The sequence below is a fragment of the Anomalospiza imberbis genome, chromosome 28 (genome assembly GCF_031753505.1).
Source record: "Anomalospiza imberbis isolate Cuckoo-Finch-1a 21T00152 chromosome 28, ASM3175350v1, whole genome shotgun sequence".
NCBI classification, from domain to species: domain Eukaryota; kingdom Metazoa; phylum Chordata; class Aves; order Passeriformes; family Viduidae; genus Anomalospiza; species Anomalospiza imberbis.
Genome location: NC_089708.1, coordinates 4,773,566 through 4,792,760, shown reverse-complemented (window position 1 = coordinate 4,792,760; position 19,195 = coordinate 4,773,566). Strand labels below are relative to the sequence as shown.

Genomic DNA, 19,195 nt, shown 5'->3' with positions numbered 1-19,195 from the left:
CACCATGCCTGGATGTGTTTAAAAACAGGCTGGATGTGGCACTTGGTGCTATGGTCTAGCTGAGGTGTTGGGGCTGGGTTGGACTTGACGTTCTTGAAGGTCTCTTCCAACCGTGTGATTCTGTGCGTGATTCTGTGTGTGATTCCGTCTGTGATTCTGTGATTCTGTGTGTGATTCCGTGCATGATTCTGTGTGTGATTCAGTCTGTGATTCTGTGTGTGATTCTGTGTGTGATTCCGTCTGTGATTCTGTGATTCTGTGTGTGATTCTGTGTGTGATTCCGTCTGTGATTCTGTGATTCTGTGTGTGATTCCGTGCATGATTCTGTGTGTGGTTCAGTGGTTGGAGCGGGCAGCGGCTGCCCCAGTTTGCTGGCGGGGCTGCCGGGCTCTCTGTGCTGTGCGGTGACCACGGGGCTGCGAGATCGGCACCACAGACTCTGCTCAGCTCATATCCCGGCTGCCTGGGGGCGTCTGGTATCATCATCTGTGACAGGGCTCACGGCCCCAAGGAACACATTCCCCGTGCCTCCCAGCAGGATCAGGGAAGAGGGCTGTGCCTGCGGCATCCCAAGGCAAATGCAGTGTCGGGTTAGAAAAGGAGAGGAGAGTGTCTCCAGAAACCCCAGGCAAGGCAGACAGGAACGGTTCTTTAAATACTGCAACCCTAGGGTTGCTTTTCTTTGGAGGTGCCAAAAAATTCTTGGGTGCAGTTCTGCTTTGGTTTTCAGGTCAGTTGACCCTTAGAGTGCCCAAAAGGCTTTTCCTGAAGAGAACAGGCTGCTGTGTCCTTTCCTTAGAGCAACCCTGGGGTGTTCCTGAGTGGGTAAAGTGTCTTTTGGAGTAACGCCTTCCAAAGAGCAAGGAAAGGGCCTCTGAGTGAGGAGGGAAGGTGAAGATGTGGAGTTTTCCAGACATAGTGAGCTGCTGATGTTTTCAATGAAGAAAGTAGGCTCAGGCTTTTTGCTTTACTTTTTACTTAACTATAATTTGACTCTTTTCAAATTTCCAACTTGCAGTTGGTTAGACTATGCTTCTTTTCTCCTATGTTAAACCTTTATTAAACATTATTAAATAGCATTTGTGTGCAACTCCAGACTGCATTTAATACACTTCTTAATTCTGTTATTTGCATTTTGATTTCTGGGTTCATCAGAATAATAGTCCATCTGTCTATTTGCAGTTGGCCAGATGGCATGACAATGCTTATTTCTAAAATAAACCATTGCAATACTCAGTATGTTGGTAGGATGTTAAAATAAAAATAGCTTAGCTATGCTGATCTCCATAAAACCAGACTTTAGTTCACCTGATTTTAAATGGTTAATGTAGAAGAGATAGCAAATAATAGGCAGTTAAATTATCTTAACTTTCAAGTGTGAAATATCTTGCTCTAAGAAGTTTGAGCCTGATAAGAACATTGATCCTGAAAGAAAAAGAAAAACTGATTAGACTGAGAAAATAAAAGAACATTGTAGTGGAAATTTTTCCAACTTAGTGTTGGAAATGTACCAGGAAAAGTCACTCAAAAACTGAACTGCATCATTCTAAATGTATACGTCGAGCACTTGTTTATTTTGGAACACAAAGGCTGTCAGTAGCAGACTCACCAGGAGCTGGGTAAGCCAGGTAGAAGAGAATTCCTCTGCACAGGGCTTGGATGCGTTTTCCATACGGGCTCAAACTTTGGAGTCTGTTCCTGGAGATAATGAAGTGATTCTCTCTGGGTGGCAATTGGTAGGCCCAGGTCTCTGAGCATTCAAAGAAACAAAGCCAGAAACCAGCATTTAGAAAAACCCAAACTGCAGTTCAGAACCAGTACACATTTCTTTGGTGTGGGGGAAGGGGTTATTCCTGGGCAATGCAGCTTTTGAAGGAGCTTTTAGAGCGACTCAGCCCTGCTGAGAAAGTTCTCTTCAGTTCTTGGAGCCTCTTCTCCTGTGTGTGTAGGAACAAGTGCTTTTCACTGACAATCTTTTGCCCCACTTTCAACCACCATCCTACCTTGTCTCCTGGAGGTGGTGCAGGAAGGGGTTTGCCAAGCCTAAACCTCTTGCTCGTTGTAGCAATGATGCAGGTGTTCTTTGAAAACACCTTGATTGCAACGTAGCCCAGTTGAAGTTAAACAAAACCCCCTTTTTATTGCAAACAATATACAGGGGAAGAGAAGTGCATAGCTAGAGAGAGGCACTGGCTAAAAGAAAGGCTTTCTACAGTGCAAATAGTCACAGGGAAAGAAAAATATTGGTCCTTTCAATTATATTGTTTAGGTAAATGTGTCATGGAGGCTGACGAGAGACTTTGGTAAAAGGTAAATTGCCTTCTCCAGCAATGCCACGTGTAAGATGTGTTCTCCTGCTAAGGGCAGGTGAAGGAATTTGCTGCTGAAAAGCTAACGCAGCACACAAGTGCACCAGAAACAGTCCCAAGGCTGAAGGAGCATGCTTTTAAGCATCTCCTCTGAAATCTGGTGAAGTTTTACAGGATCAAAGAATCAGCCCGGTTGGAAAAGACCTTTGAGGTCATCAAGTGCCGCATCCGGTCTTTTCTTCAACCCCTCCAGGGACAGTGACTCCACCAGCTACCTGGGCAGCCCATTCCAAAGCCCTGTCACGCTTTCTGTGAGGAAATTCTTCCTAATATCTAGCCTACACTTCCCCTGGTGCTGAGTCCTCTTGTCCTATTGCAAGTTGCCTGGGAGTAGAGATCAACCCCACGTGGCTGCACCCTCCTTTCACAGAGTTGTAGGGAGTGGTAAGATCTCTCCTGAGCCTCTTCTTCTCCAGGCTAAACACCCCCAGCTCCCTCCACGTAGGGCTTGTGTTCCAGACCCTCTGCCAGCCTTGTTGCCCTTCTCTGGACACACTCCAGCATCTCAACATCCTTCCCTTTTATGGGAAATTATAGGTATACTTACAGGGAACTTCATTTGGATGGTAGGCCAGGCCAGCTCTGCTGCTAATTGATGTGTACTCTTACTTTTTATACATAATATCCCAAAGTTAAATCTGAAAATGGGTTTGCCTTATTGGCAGGTGCCCTGTGTTCACAGAAGCATGACGAGTTTCCTGGGGAAGTGCTTTGATAAGAGGAGGCTTTGATACCTGCCTGATTGAATTCATGGCATACAGGGAGGTGAGAGAAAAGTGGTCATGGTAAGCTCAGTGTATTGAACAGCCACTTTTAAATGAAAAAAAAAAAATTATAAGCAGAAGCAGAGCAGAGATTCCCAGTAAACTTGTAGTGATGCTTTGTGCCAATGTGGCAAAGGACTCAGCCAGAAGTTGTGCCTCTGACCAAAAGCACCACTCAAACCAAGGGGGTGGTAATCTTGCTATGTTAAAAATGTTATATGAGTCCCTAGTGATCACAAGGTTGGTTCTAAATCATAGGAATTATTGAGTTCTTTTGCTGCCCTTCCTTCCTGAGCTCATTCGGGATCTTCACAGAGCCTCTTCAGGAGAGTAGCACCTGATTATGGACTAAGGGCTGATTTGAGAAAGGGATCAGAAACTAAAGGTAGCAAAACATGTTGAGGGAGGAGCAGTGACATGTGGCATTTTTTATCCCCTGTTATTTAGGAAGTAGATTTTAATCTTTCTCTGAATTTGGTATACAGAGCCATGGCCCAGGAGCCTTTGGTCCTTTAGATTTGCTTTTTTGCTGTGCCTTTTCCAGGTTCCAGAAGCAGCACTCCGAGAGGAGCTCACTTCTCAACTCCCCAAGTGCTTTGTATTTGACAGTTCTGCCAGTCCCCTTGTGCTGATTGTGCCCTTGGCTGCAGTTCAGGGAGGGTTTGCACCCTAAAGCTTCTTCTGCAGTGCCAGACTGGCCTGATGGGGACTCAGTGTCTCTCTGATCTGATGTCTCTGAACACTTTTCTCTGCCATCCATTGCTGAGGATCATTATTGCAGCTGTTCCTGGAAAAGCCAGGGGATCTTACTTTGTTTGGGAAGGGGAGGCCCAATTGTCACTTGTGCCGCTCAGGGCCACACTCTGTCCTTGTGCTCCTGCATGGCGCCTTGCTGGAGCTCTGTGTATGCCGAGGAGGTGCAGCAGACTGCCAGCGCTGTGAGTGGAGTGATCGGATTTTCTTCTGTTTCACATCCACTTCATCCTTTACTCGAGGTGTCAAATACAGTGAATGAAAGTGGTAAACTACCAAGGAGGAAGATTTACAGGTCTTCCAGTCGGACTGATTTGTGGATGCCAAATTGAGACAGGTCATGTCCTTATCTTCCAAGATACCAAATACACATCAGTCTTATTTCATATGTTTAGGTATGTTTAGTAAGAAAGTCCTCTTTTAGCCTCTGGAAATTCCATAAATTGAGCCCTCCTCAAGAAAGGCAAGACAAACCGAGCTGTACAATCCTCCTCCCTCCAGTGTCGTTAGCAATGAGTTGGAAAGCAGTTTGTTGTCCCTGGCTTCCACCAATCCAAGCCAACTTGGCCCTTACAGGAATGCATCACACTTGGAACCCTGACCCTCCACATCTTCCATCAGCTTCTGAGCACTTGAGCAGTTTGTGTGGCAAATGCAGAGCTCAGGCACTTGCCATTAGCACAGCTTATGTAACCAGTGACAGTAGACAGAAAAAAGGACAGGTGTATGGGGCTTTGCATGAAAGACCCTGTTTTCTTTCAGTACAGGTTTGTCTCTGTGTCTTTTTTAAAGCTCTGCTCAAGGCATTCTGTTTCTATGGTAAATTATTGTCACACTGTGCAGCAACCTCCTAAGGGTAAGAAACATTCCAGATTTCACCCTTTCCTCAAATTGCTGTTTCATCCTGTGCACACACATTTTCATGTGTTTTTTCTGCTCCTTACTGTCTAGCAAAAGCGATGAAAATATTTCTGGTTTCATCCTTTAAGCTGGAGCTTGAAGGTTTTCTTGTAAATATGGAATGTGATTAAATCTGGCCTTGAGCCACAGTTTTCTAGGCTATGTCATGCTACCTTTATCTAAAGCATGGCATGCCCACCTGAGTGTAAATGGGAGCATGCAGAATTATGTTGGTTTTTAGAGGTGTTGTTTCACTCTTTACCTTTTCTCCCACTATGTGCTGACTCCCTAATAAAGTAAATATTTAAGAAAAGTACCTGGAGAAAAACCCCATGTATCACCTTTAGAGTTAATTGTGATCATATAATTTCAGCGTAACTTGATTGAATCTTCCTTTTACATGTTTAAATTTCTGTTTGTTAATCCGACTTGAACTGAAATGCTGCAGTTTTACTTTTCAATTGAAGCTCAGTGTTCCCTTGTTTACCTGGTTTTTAGTGGATGACTAGTGGTTTTTAGTGTCAAATAATGGGTCAAATTTTTCGGTCAATTTTGTAAGTTAAGAATAAGTCTGTAGCTTTATAAAGTAGAAGTAGATGGGGATTGACATTTTGTCAAGTGCTCATGTTAGCTTAGCAGAAACATGACTATTCCTAGTTTGATTTGTATCCAATTCATACTACTGAACACTGGGAGGATCTCATAGAGAGACTCTGGAATTTGCTATCAGGAAAGAGACATGTTCCTGGCAGCAAAAATGGAAGAAATCTTTCATTTTGTAGGTACTGTTACAGCATTAAGGAAGACAGCTTTTTTTGTTGTTGTTGTTGTTGTTTTGGGTTTTTTTTAATGTCCATGTCTGAACTAAAGACATTTGGGAGGAGATGAGTGGGAATCTTGCACTGTCCCCAGGGATGTGTTAATACTGTGTATGCATCTTTGGAGCACATTTTCATCCATGTCAGTGTTCAATGTGATGCCCTGTAGCCAGTCTTTGCTATGCACTGGAAAATGGAGGGCTCTATAAGAGCAACATGATAAATTCCACAGAGACTGCCCTTGCCCTAAAGAAGGCAAATTCACTCCTTTGCCCTTCTTTCTTTCTGCATTTTGTGCCACCTGTATCAAGATTCTTAATGTGAGGCATCTTTCCCCAAACAGGGAAGGAAGGTCCTAACTGTGAATGCCTTGTTTCTACCATACACACCCTGGGGCTTGCCCAGCTCTTTGTCTGTGCCCTGTGTTGAGAGCTGGCAATGAAAAGAGCATTTGAAGGGCTCAAATGGGGCAGAAGGGAAACAATAAAAATATTTCCATGGACATTTCAAAGATGATTGAAGGGTAGAGTAATGACAAACAAGCCAGAGGTTATCTATGCAAAAGGTTTTTAATTGAAAGCTCTAGTCATCAAATGATCTGTTTCAGCTTCTGAACCACCAAGAACAAAACTCTTGAAAGAAGAGATGTCAGGGAAGGACGGTATCAGGGTTGGCTTTGGGCAGCAGCTCCGAAGGCTGGATCTCGGTTCAAGAAAGGTAAGGATTTCCAACTTGTCCGTTGCCACTGCAGTACTTCAGCTCCACAAGTCTCAAGACGTTAAGTGCAATGCATGATTGTTGATTATATTGGGGTACTTTAAAAAAACAAACAAAAAATTACAATTAGTTAATGGGGAAGATATTCTTAGGTCATCGATGAGAGTTCATTTTTGTTGCTTAAAGTGAACTAGGTAGTCCATAGTTGCTGTATAAGAAATCATTGAATAGACAAAGAATCTCTAAAGAATCTCTTTGAAGTCATGAAAAAACACTGGGTCTGTAATATACAAATGAGAGAACAAAGGTGCTTAGAGCTACCCTTTCTCTTAATGTAGACATTGCAGAGGATATCAGTGTGCAAAATCCTCCGCAATAACTTAAGCCACCTTAAACTTCACAGAAAGGGGTAGTAGTGGTATAGATCATGTTATTTATGGAGGCTGTGGCTCTGCCCTTGTTTTGGCCCTGAGCTTTGGACCAAAAAGCTCAGTTCTACAATGGGTTTGGCAAACCCATTGTAGAACTGCTGAAGCCTTTGGTTTCTGTGCAGCTCAAGGTGGAAGAGCAGCAATTGTGCATTGTTCATTCCCCAAGGGCAACAAATGCCAGGTCACATAGAGACAGAATTCCTTTGCACTCACCATGAACTTCAGAAGCCATGTAGGTGGTGAGTCCACTGCACATAGAGAAGACATCTGATCCATAAGACATGAGATTGCTGACCAATCCATTGGTGACAAAGGTGATCTCCTTGGTAGGTCTTCCAAAACCGAGCAGGTTCTAAAGAACAAATACCAGCATTCAGCAAGTTCTCCGGAGCTGGTTCCCTTCTAGGCCTCTTCCTAGCACTGGAAGGATGACTCGGGGCTGGGTTTTGAGTCCAAACTGCCTTTAGGAACCCCTTTTAATCCCCTGGGGGCCTGTGGGACCACTCGCAAGCCTTGAAGGCAGCTGCAAAGGCAGAGCTCATTCTATGGGAGTCAAGCTTTGAGGCAAGCCATGATCTATAGTTAAAGTTGAATCTTTTTGCTACGCCTTTACTGATAACACTCTGCAGGTTTTCTTCTGCCCTCTAGGTGTTCTTGCTCTTTAAAGCCTTGTTTTTTTTTAAGGACTCAGTTCTGAGTCTTCAGTGGAGGCCAGTGGCTACCAAAGGTGAGCATGCTAAATGCTGATCCCATTTTTAAAATGCCTGTGTTAATTTAGTGGGCAGAGCTCACACTAAATGGTAGTTATTTGCAAACATTTTGAGAGATGAATTAAAATTTTCTAGCTTATTGGGATATTTGTTCTTAATCAACTACACCTAAACCAAAGAAATTAATTTTTTTGCCATGCAAGGAATGGAAGATTATAAAGGGTACCTTACCACATATCTACATTCTTGGGTCATAAGAGAGTATTAAAAAGAGGTCAGCATAAAAACTCATTGCAAACTATGTAAAAATTACCCAGAATATCTACAACATTAATTAAAAATGAGAAATACTCACCTTAAAGAGCTTATTCTTATTTTTGAACCTTTTCAAATAAAATATAATTTAAAAAAATTGAACTACATAATTAACAGTGTGATAGAAATCACTTCTAATCATCTAATGGTTCAAAAGGCTTTGAAAATTGCAGGCTTCCACATCTGTTTACTTTCAAATACTGAGCAACATTCCAAGTGACTCCTCTGTTAAATTCTTACCCTCCTCTCTGCAGCCACTTTGACAAGTGCAGCAAAGGTAGGCATCTCACTCCTGTTCATAGTGGAAATGTAGCACGTTCTTTCTGGCATCACTTTTGTTGCAATGACACCCTGTAGAATAAAATTATTCAGCAGTCACAATTCAGTTTTTTCCAACTGTTAACACTGGAATAAAGTTTGGATTCAAACAATAAGAAATGCCAAGAGTTTCTACCCAATATCACGGTCTCAAAAGTGTAGGATAAAGGCAACAATCCCAGCCACTGAGCCAGCTGTGTGAGCAGCCAGTCTCATTGTATACTTTTTGAACAAGCCTTCCTCCCTGCCACTCACCGTGTTGTAGTTCCAGATGGTTTTCCAGGACAAGTGGTTGCTCTTTTGCTCTATAATTGCCTTTTGTGTTTGGCTATTGATGCTTATGCTTTGTGAGACACCAGAGATGGAGATTTGAGAGTCCCCACCAGAGATGGAGATGTGGGAATCTCCATCAGTGATGATTTGTTGGTTGTTATCCCACTGCAGAGATAAGAAAACCACATGAAATATTTTCAGACTGTGCAAGTAGCTAGGTCGCACACCATATATTGACAAAAAGTCCCTGCAAAAAAAAAGATTAAGCGCTCTAATCTAGGAAGGGGTGGCAGTAGAGGTGTATTTTCAAATGAGGGAGAGATATTTAAAATAAAAAACAACAACAAAAAAAGGCTGTGGCATTTGGCAGAGAACATAAGAATTCTTTTCGTGAATTTAGTGAATCATTGCTGCATCTGACAGCTGTCATCTGCTGCCTTTAGAAGTTGATGCAAACTAGAGCAATGGCCAGAGTAAATGCACGCACAAGGTCTGTGATGGAAACGTCTGCTCACACATTCATCTTTAAAAGCATCCCCAACTTCAAGCAGGAACCTCCAAAAAGAAGAGATGCTAGGCAAGAAGGACATCAAGGGTTAGCTTTGGGCAGCAGCTTGGGAGACCATCCATGGGATTCCTGAAAGGTAATACCTAAGGTTTTCTCACCTGTCCAGTGCCATTCCAATTGCCATTCCAATTGCCATTGCCATTCCAATTGCCATTGCCATTCCAATTGCCGTTCCAATTGCCATTCCAGTTGCCATTGCCATTCCAAATGTTGTTCCAGTTGCCATTGCCGATGCCATTCCAATTGTTGTTCCAGTTGTCATTGCCGATGCCATTCCAATTGCCATTCCAGTTGCCATTGCCGATGCCATTCCAATCGTTGTTCCAGTTGCCATTGCCATTCCAATCGTTGTTCCAGTTGCCATTGCCGATGCCATTCCAAATGTTGTTCCAGTTGCCATTACCAATGCCATTCCATTGGCCATTCCAGTTGCCATTGCCGTTGCCATTCCAATTGCCATTCCAATTGCCATTGCTATTGCAGTACTGCAGCTCTACAACTCTCAGGACATCAAGGGTAATGCAGGATCCCAGATTCAGCTGGGGTCCTTGGAAAGCTGGAAAAGAAAAGATGAAACCCCATGAGCTGATGCCTAGGACCTTGGCTGAAGTTCTGAAGGAGGGTTTCTTTGGGTTTTGTGGTGGAAGAGCAGCAACTGTGCCTTAGTCATGCCCCAAGGACAAGGCCCCAGAAAAGGCCATGTCGGTAGCCCTCAGAATTCCCATGCTTGCACTCACTGTGAACTTCGGAAGCCAGGTAGGTGGTGAGTCCACTGCACATAGCCGCGATGTTTATTCCATAGGAGTAGAGGTTGTTGACCAGTCCATTGGTGACAAAGGTGATCTTCTTGCTAGGTCTTCCAAAAACGCCAATCAGGTTCTAAACATCAAAAACCAGCATTCAGCGAGATCATTGCCAGGAGCTGGTTCCTGCTAGGGGTATTCCTAGCTCTGGGAGGAGGACTCTGGACTTGTGTTTGATTCCCAACTGCCTTTAGGGACACTTTTTAATCCCCTGGGGGACCGGGGGACCACTAGCAAGCCTTGAAGGTAGCTGCAAAGGCAGAGCTTGTTCTACAGGAGTCCAGGTGCAGAGAACTTGAGGGGAAGTGGCGGCACAACAAAAGCACTGAAGGGCTCCACGAAGAACAGGTTTGGTCAACAAGCTGCAGAGGCCAACATCCTCAGGGAAAGTGGGGAAGGGAATGATGCAGCCCCTTTTTTCTTTTGGCAAGACATTCCTACTATGCATTCCTCATCTACATTGCTTTTAAGTGAAGGGAAACTCTGCCACTAGTGACAAGCAAAGAAAAAGCACATGAAGAAATGGCCCAATGATCTCCAGGACCAGGAACCTGCTGCTCCTTTGGAGCCTTACCCTGCTCTCTTGTGCCAGGCGGGCCAGGTTATCAAAGCGGGGCATCTCGCTTCTGTTCATGATGGAAATGTAGCAGGTGTTCTGTTGCGTGACTTTGGTTGCAATGACACCCTGTGAAGTGAAATTATTCAGCACTCACAATTCTGTTCTTACCAACTGTTAATACTGGGATAAAGTTGAGGTGGAAACCCAACTAAGAAATTCTGAGTCTTAGTTCCCCAGACTGTGGACTCCAAACATTGAGAATAAAGAAACAATCGCCACCCCTGGGACAGCTGTATGAGCAGCCTGACTCCTTGGGTGCTTTTTGAAGCAGCCCTCTCGCTGCCACTCACCGTGTTGTAGTTCCAGATGGTTTTCCAGGACCCGCTGATGTTCCTTTGCTCAATGATTGCCACACGCCATTGCCTGTTGATGGTCACAATTTGGGACTGGCCCCCAATGATCACTTGGGTGTTGTTGAAGATGCCGCTGGGAATCTGCTGAGACTAAAAAGCCAAGGGAAAGAAGACGGTTTGCCTTTGCAGGGAGACAGTGATGTCCTCCAAAGCATCCGAAAAATCCCTGCTGCAATGGAAGAAGTGCTGCCCCTGGGAAATGCTGTCACTGCCCTCCATCTTTTCCAGAGGACCCAGAATCGAGGCAGTGGCAGTGGGCAGTGGCCCTAGGAATTCTGTTCCTGGATTCAGTGAATCATTGCTGCATCTGACAGCTGTCATCTGGAACCATTAGAGGTGGGTACATGCAAGAGCACTGGCCAGAGTAAATCCACGCTCAAGGGCTTGGTTGGAAACTGCTGCTGACCTATTGCCCTTTAAAGGCATCTGAACCTTCAAGCAGGAACCTCTCAAAGGAGGAGATGCCAGGCAAGAAGGGCATCAGGATTGGCTTTGGGCAGCAGCTCGGGATCCCCCCCATTAGGTTCAAAAAATCTAAGGGCCAAGGTTTTCTCACCGGGAAATTGACACTGCCATTGCCAATGCAGTACTTCAGGTCCACAACTCTCAGGACATCGAGGGTAATGCATGATCCCAGATTCACCTGGGGTACTTGGAAAGCTGGAAAAGACAAAACGTCATGAGCTGATGCAGAAGACATTGGCGGACTTTCTACAGGAGGGTGGTGGTGTTGCTAAGAGCCATCCAGGTGCAGAAGAATAGCTGCTGGGGGAATGTTTGAGCTGTGCAAGGGACAGATTCTCTTGGAGTCCCCAAAGAGCACCGGCTCTGTGGCTCGGCCAGGAATGCTCACAAAGACCTGCTCTTGAACACCCTTTGGGATTTCCTGTGCAGAAATCGGGGCTCTATTGCACTTTGTCCTGAGAGTCCCAATGGCTGGGCATTGCATGGTGAGGCTGCTGCCAGTTCACGGGCCCAGTCACACGAGCTGTGATGTTCTGGAAGAATCCTACCAAGTGTAGGTCATTTTAGCCCTGGGGAATGGGATCATTGCCCCAGGGAAAAACCTCCAGGCATCTGAGCATCTTGCCTTAAGAGTTGTGAAGTACAAGGCTTTGGTGGCTGCCTGTGTCAACTGATTACCAAGCTCTGACCTGAAGGACAGCAGTTCTTAGGACAACCCTTTTTCTTGACTGGTGTATCAGGGCATTGCAGGGTGAGCCAAAACACACCAGGTGCAAATTTCAGCCCCATTAAGCTTCCTGGAGAGGAGCTGTGTAAGGGCTTGTTTTGGGTCATTTATGGGAGCTATCACCCCATCCTTTCCAGTCTCGATCTGCTGAGGTGCCGAACCCTTTGTGCAATTGCTGAAGCCCTTGGTTTCTGTGGGTTTTGAGGTGGAAGAGCAGCAACTGTGCCCTAGTAATGCCCCAGGAGACAAAAAGGCCAGGTCTGTACCACACAGAATTCCCACGCTTACACTCACCGTGAACTTCATAAGCCATGTAGGTGGTGAGTCCGCTGCACATAGCCGCGATTTCTATCCCATAGGAGTTGAGGTTGTTGACCAATCCATTGGTGACAAAGGTGATCTTCTTGGTATGTCTTCCAAAAACGCCAATCAGGTTCTAGACATTAAAAACCAACATTCAGCAAGCTGGGTGCGGAGAGGTGATTCCTGCTAGGCCTGTTCCTCTGCAATGACGACTCAGGGCTTGGTGTTTGAGTCCCAACTGCCTTTAGGGACATCTTTTGATCCCCTGGGGGGCCTGTGGGACCACTAGCAAGCCTTGACAGGAGCTCCAAAGGCAGAGCTCATTCTATGGGAGTCAAGGTGCACGGAACTTGAGGCGAGATGGCAGCGCAAAGAAAGCACTGAAGAGCTCCACAAAGAACGGGTTTGCCCAGCAAGCTGCAGAGCTCAACATCCTCCAGGAAAGTGGGGAAGGGAATGATGCAGCTCCTTTCTTTTGGGAAAGCATTGCTACAAGAAATTCCTAATCAGCATTACTGTTGAGGGACAGGAAACTCTGCCACAAGACACAACCTGATCGTGTCCAGAAAGAAAAAGCTCATGAAGAAATGGCCCAATGATCTCTATGGCCAGGAACCTGCTTGTCCTCCTGAATCTTACCCTGCTCTCTTGTGCCAGGTGGGCCAGGTTATCGAAGCGGGGCATCTCGCTTCTGTTCATGATGGAAATGTAGCAGGTGTTCTGTTGCCTGACTTTGGTTGCAATGACACCCTGTAAAATAAAAGTATTTAGCGCTCCCAATTCAGTTTCTTCCAAGTATTAATGCTGGGATATAGTTGAGACGGAAAGCATAACTAACGCTGAGTTTCAGTGCCCCAGGCTGCGGACTCCAGAAGTTCAGACTAAAGAAGCAATAACAGTCCCTGGGCCAGCTGTACGAGCAGCCTGACTCCTTGGATGCTTTTTGTAGGAAGCCCCTCCCCGCCACTCACCGTGTTGTAGTTCCAGACAGTTTTCCAGGACCCGCTGTAGCTCCTTTGCTCAATGACTGCCACACGCCATTGCCTGTTGATGGTCACAATTTGGGACTGGCCCCCAATGATCACTTGGGTGTTGTTGAAGATGCCGCTGGGAATCTGCTGAGACTAAAAAGCCAAGGGAAAGAAGACGGTTTGCCTTTGCAGGGAGACAGTGATGCCCCCAAAGCTTCCGAAAAAAAAAATCCCTGCTGCAATGGAAGAAGTGCTGTCCCCCGGGGAGTGCCTGCCCTGCCCTCCGTCTTTTCCAGAGGACCCAGAATCAAGGCAGTGGCAGTGGGCAGTGGCCATAAGAATTCTTTTCACAGATTCAGTGAATCATTGCTGCATCTGACAGCCGTCATCTGCTGCCTTTAGAGGTTGATATGTGTTAGATCATTGGCCAGTGAAAATCCATACTCAAAGGCTGGGACGGAAAGCTCTGCTCACTCATTGCCCTCTTTCAGCATCTGCACCCACAAGCAGGAACCTCTCAAAAGAGGAGATGCCAGGCAAGAAGGGCATCAGGGTTGGCTTTGGGCAGCAGCTCGGGATCCCCCCCATTAGGTTCAAGAAATCTAAATGCTAAGGTTTTCTCACCGGGAAATTGCCGTTCCAGTTGCCATTGCCGTTCCAATTGCCATTGCCGTTCCAATTGCCATTCCAGTTGCCGTTCCAATTGTTGTTCCAGTTGCCGTTGCCATTCCAATTGTTGTTCCAGTTGCCATTGCCATTCCAGTTGCCATTGCCGATGCCATTCCAAATGTTGTTCCAGTTGCCATTGCCATTCCAATTGTTGTTCCAGTTGCCATTTCCAATGCCATTCCATTGGCCATTCCAGTTGCCATTGCCATTCCAATTGTTGTTCCAGTTGCCATTACCAATGCCATTCCATTGGCCATTCCAGTTGCCATTGCCGTTGCCGTTCCAATTGCCATTCCAATTGCCATTGCTATTGCAGTACTGCAGCTCTACAACTCTCAGGACATCAAGGGTAATGCAGGATCCCAGATTCAGCTGGGGTCCTTGGAAAGCTGGAACAGAAAAATGAAACCCCATGAGCTGATGCCTAGGACCTTGGCTGAAGTTCTACAGGTAGGGTTCTTTGAGTTTTGAGGTGAAAGAGCAGCAACTGTGCCTTAGTCATGCCCCAAGGACAAGGCCCCAGATAAGGCCATGTCGGTAACCCTCAGAATTCCCATGCTTGCACTCACTGTGAACTTCGGAAGCCAGGTAGGTGGTGAGTCCACTGCACATAGCCGCAATGTTTATTCCATAGGAGTAGAGGTTGTTGACCAGTCCATTGGTGACAAAGGTGATCTTCTTGCTAGGTCTTCCAAAAACGCCAATCAGGTTCTAAACATCAAAAACCAGCATTCAGCGAGATCATTGCCAGGAGCTGGTTCCTGCTAGGGCTATTCCTAGCTCTGGGAGGAGGACTCTGGACTTGTGTTTGATTCCCAACTGCCTTTAGGGACACTTTTTAATCCCCTGGGGGACCGGGGGACCACTAGCAAGCCTTGAAGGTAGCTGCAAAGGTAGAGCTTGTTCTACAGGAGTCCAGGTGCAGAGAACTTGAGGGGAAGTGGCGGCACAACAAAAGCACTGAAGGGCTCCACAAAGAACAGGTTTGGTCAACAAGCTGCAGAGGCCAACATCCTCAGGGAAAGTGGGGAAGGGAATGATGCAGCCCCTTTTTTTCTTTTGGCCAAGCATTCCTACTGTGCAATTCTCGTCTATATTTCTATTGAGATAAAGGAGACTCTGCCACTAGTGACAAGCTGATTTTCCCCAGAAAGAAAAAGCACATGAAGAAATGGCCCAATGGTCTCCAGGACCAGGAACCTGCTGCTCCTTTGGAGCCTTACCCTGCTCTCTTGTGCCAGGCGGGCCAGGTTATCAAAGCGGGGCATCTCGCTTCTGTTCATGATGGAAATGTAGCAGGTGTTCTGTTGCGTGACTTTGGTTGCAATGACACCCTGTGAAGTGAAATTATTCAGCACTCACAATTCTGTTCTTACCAACTGTTAATACTGGGATAAAGTTGAGGTGGAAACCCAACTAAGAAATTCTGAGTCTTAGTTCCCCAGACTGTGGACTCCAAACATTGAGAATAAAGAAACAATCGCCACCCCTGGGACAGCTGTATGAGCAGCCTGACTCCTTGGGTGCTTTTTGAAGCAGCCCTCTCGCTGCCACTCACCGTGTTGTAGTTCCAGATGGTTTTCCAGGACCCGCTGATGTTCCTTTGCTCAATGATTGCCACACGCCATTGCCTGTTGATGGTCACAATTTGGGACTGGCCCCCAATGATCACTTGGGTGTTGTTGAAGATGCCGCTGGGAATCTGCTGAGACTAAAAAGCCAAGGGAAAGAAGACGGTTTGCCTTTGCAGGGAGACAGTGATGCCCCCAAAACTTCCGAAAAATCCCTGCTGCAATGGAAGAAGTGCTGTCCCCCGGGGAGTGCCTGCCCTGCCCTCCGTCTTTTCCAGAGGACCCAGAATCAAGGCAGTGGCAGTGGGCAGTGGCCCTAGGAATTCAATTCCGGGATTCAGTGAATCATTGCTGCATCTGACAGCTGTCATCTGGAACCATTAGAGGTGGGTACATGCAAGAGCACTGGCCAGAGTAAATCCACGCTCAAGGGCTTGGTTGGAAACTGCTGCTGACCTATTGCCCTTTAAAGGCATCTGAACCTTCAAGCAGGAACCTCTCAAAGGAGGAGATGCCAGGCAAGAAGGGCATCAGGGTTGGCTTTGGGCAGCAGCTCGGGATCCCCCCCATTAGGTTCAAGAAATCTAAGGGCCAAGGTTTTCTCACCGGGAAATTGACACTGCCATTGCCAATGCAGTACTTCAGGTCCACAACTCTCAGGACATCGAGGGTAATGCATGATCCCAGATTCACCTGGGGTACTTGGAAAGCTGGAAAAGACAAAACGTCATGAGCTGATGCAGAAGACATTGGCGGACTTTCTACAGGAGGGTGGTGGTGTCTCTAAGAGCCAACCAGGTGCAGAAGAATAGCTGCTGGGGGAATGTTTGAGCTGTGCAAGGGACAGATTCTCTTGGAGTCCCCAAAGAGCGCCGGCTCTGTGGCTCGGCCAGGAATGCTCACAAAGACCTGCTCTTGAACACCCTTTGGGATTTCCTGTGCAGAAATCGGGGCTCTATTGCACTTTGTCCTGAGAGTCCCAATGGCTGGGCATTGCATGGTGAGGCTGCTGCCAGTTCACGGGCCCAGTCACACGAGCTGTGATGTTCTGGAAGAATCCTACCAAGTGTAGGTCATTTTAGCCCTGGGGAATGGGATCATTGCCCCAGGGAAAAACCTCCAGGCATCTGAGCATCTTGCCTTAGAGTTGTGAAATACAAGGCTTTGGTGGCTGCCTGTGTCAACTGATTACCAAGCTCTGACCTGAAGGACAGCAGTTCTTAGGACGACCCTTTTTCTTGACTGGGTGTATCAGGGCATTGCAGGGTGAGCCAAAACACACCAGGTGCAAATTTCAGCCCCATTAAGCTTCCTGGAGAGGAGCTGTGTAAGGGCTTGTTTTGGGTCATTTATGGGAGCTATCACCCCATCCTTTCCAGTCTCGATCTGCTGAGGTGCCGAACCCTTTGTGCAATTGCTGAAGCCCTTGGTTTCTGTGGGTTTTGAGGTGGAAGAGCAGCAACTGTGCCCTAGTAATGCCCCAGGAGACAAAAAGGCAAGGTCTGTACCACACAGAATTCCCATGCTTACACTCACCGTGAACTTCATAAGCCATGTAGGTGGTGAGTCCGCTGCACATAGCCGCGATTTCTATCCCATAGGAGTTGAGGTTGTTGACCAATCCATTGGTGACAAAGGTGATCTTCTTGGTATGTCTTCCAAAAACGCCAATCAGGTTCTAGACATTAAAAACCAACATTCAGCAAGCTGGGTGCGGAGAGGTGATTCCTGCTAGGCCTGTTCCTCTGCAATGACGACTCAGGGCTTGGTGTTTGAGTCCCAACTGCCTTTAGGGACATCTTTTGATCCCCTGGGGGGCCTGTGGGACCACTAGCAAGCCTTGACAGGAGCTCCAAAGGCAGAGCTCATTCTATGGGAGTCAAGGTGCACGGAACTTGAGGCGAGATGGCAGCGCAAAGAAAGCACTGAAGAGCTCCACAAAGAACGGGTTTGCCCAGCAAGCTGCAGAGCTCAACATCCTCCAGGAAAGTGGGGAAGGGAATGATGCAGCTCCTTTCTTTTGGGAAAGCATTCCTACAACAAATTCCTAATCAGCATTACTGTTGAGGGACAGGAAACTCTGCCACAAGACACAACCTGATCGTGTCCAGAAAGAAGAAGCTCATGAAGAAATGGCCCAATGATCTCTATGGCCAGGAACCTGCTTGTCCTCCTGAATCTTACCCTGCTCTCTTGTGCCAGGTGGGCCAGGTTATCGAAGCGGGGCATCTCGCTTCTGTTCATGATGGAAATGTAGCAGGTGTTCTGTTGCCTGACTTTGGTTGCAATGACACCCTGTAAAATAAAAGTATTTAGCGCTCCCAATTCAGTTTCTTCCAAGTATTAATGCTGGGATATAGTTGAGACGGAAAGCATAACTAACGCTGAGTTTCAGTGCCCCAGGCTGCGGACTCCAGAAGTTCAGAATAAAGAAGCAATAACAGTCCCTGGGCCAGCTGTACGAGCAGCCTGACTCCTTGGATGCTTTTTGTAGGAAGCCCCTCCCCGCCACTCACCGTGTTGTAGTTCCAGACAGTTTTCCAGGACCCGCTGTAGCTCCTTTGCTCAATGACTGCCACACGCCATTGCCTGTTGATGGTCACAATTTGGGACTGGCCCCCAATGATCACTTGGGTGTTGTTGAAGATGCCGCTGGGAATCTGCTGAGACTAAAAAGCCAAGGGAAAGAAGACGGTTTGCCTTTGCAGGGAGACAGTGATGCCCCCAAAGCTTCCGAAAAAAAAAATCCCTGCTGCAATGGAAGAAGTGCTGTCCCCCGGGGAGTGCCTGCCCTGCCCTCCGTCTTTTCCAGAGGACCCAGAATCAAGGCAGTGGCAGTGGGCAGTGGCCATAAGAATTCTTTTCACAGATTCAGTGAATCATTGCTGCATCTGACAGCCGTCATCTGCTGCCTTTAGAGGTTGATATGTGTTAGATCATTGGCCAGTGAAAATCCATACTCAAAGGCTGGGACGGAAAGCTCTGCTCACTCATTGCCCTCTTTCAGCATCTGCACCCACAAGCAGGAACCTCTCAAAAGAGGAGATGCCAGGCAAGAAGGGCATCAGGGTTGGCTTTGGGCAGCAGCTCGGGATCCCCCCCATTAGGTTCAAGAAATCTAAATGCTAAGGTTTTCTCACCGGGAAATTGCCGTTCCAGTTGCCATTGCCGTTCCAATTGCCATTGCCGTTCCAATTGCCATTCCAGTTGCCGTTCCAATTGTTGTTCCAGTTGCCGTTGCCATTCCAATTGTTGTTCCAGTTGCCATTGCCATTCCAGTTGCCATTGCCGATGCCATTCCAAATGTTGTTCCAGTTGCCATTGCCATTCCAATTGTTGTTCCAGTTGCCATTTCCAATGCCATTCCATTGGCCATTCCAGTTGCCATTGCCATTCCAATTGTTGTTCCAGTTGCCATTACCAATGCCATTCCATTGGCCATTCCAGTTGCCATTGCCGTTGCCGTTCCAATTGCCATTCCAATTGCCATTGCTATTGCAGTACTGCAGCTCTACAACTCTCAGGACATCAAGGGTAATGCAGGATCCCAGATTCAGCTGGGGTCCTTGGAAAGCTGGAACAGAAAAATGAAACCCCATGAGCTGATGCCTAGGACCTTGGCTGAAGTTCTACAGGTAGGGTTCTTTGAGTTTTGAGGTGAAAGAGCAGCAACTGTGCCTTAGTCATGCCCCAAGGACAAGGCCCCAGATAAGGCCATGTCGGTAACCCTCAGAATTCCCATGCTTGCACTCACTGTGAACTTCGGAAGCCAGGTAGG

The 19,195-nt window shown here is 46.7% G+C and overlaps 2 protein-coding genes across 2 annotated transcripts in view; both read right to left on the bottom strand.

The window, feature by feature from the left end:
- Window positions 1-2,983, bottom strand: part of LOC137463284 (gastrokine-1-like) — a 33,843-nt gene extending 30,860 nt beyond the window's left edge. Inside the window, exon 1 of the mRNA XM_068174384.1 lies at window positions 2,917-2,983. Within this exon, the coding sequence (XP_068030485.1) occupies window positions 2,917-2,928 (12 nt within the window). The 5' untranslated portion in view covers window positions 2,929-2,983. The remainder of the gene's footprint in view (window positions 1-2,916) is intronic.
- The window catches only part of LOC137463282 (gastrokine-1-like), a 64,947-nt gene that overhangs the window by 25,612 nt on the left and 20,140 nt on the right, over window positions 1-19,195 (bottom strand). The window contains exon 2 of the mRNA XM_068174379.1: window positions 6,966-7,104. Within this exon, the coding sequence (XP_068030480.1) occupies window positions 6,966-7,104 (139 nt within the window). The remainder of the gene's footprint in view (window positions 1-6,965; window positions 7,105-19,195) is intronic.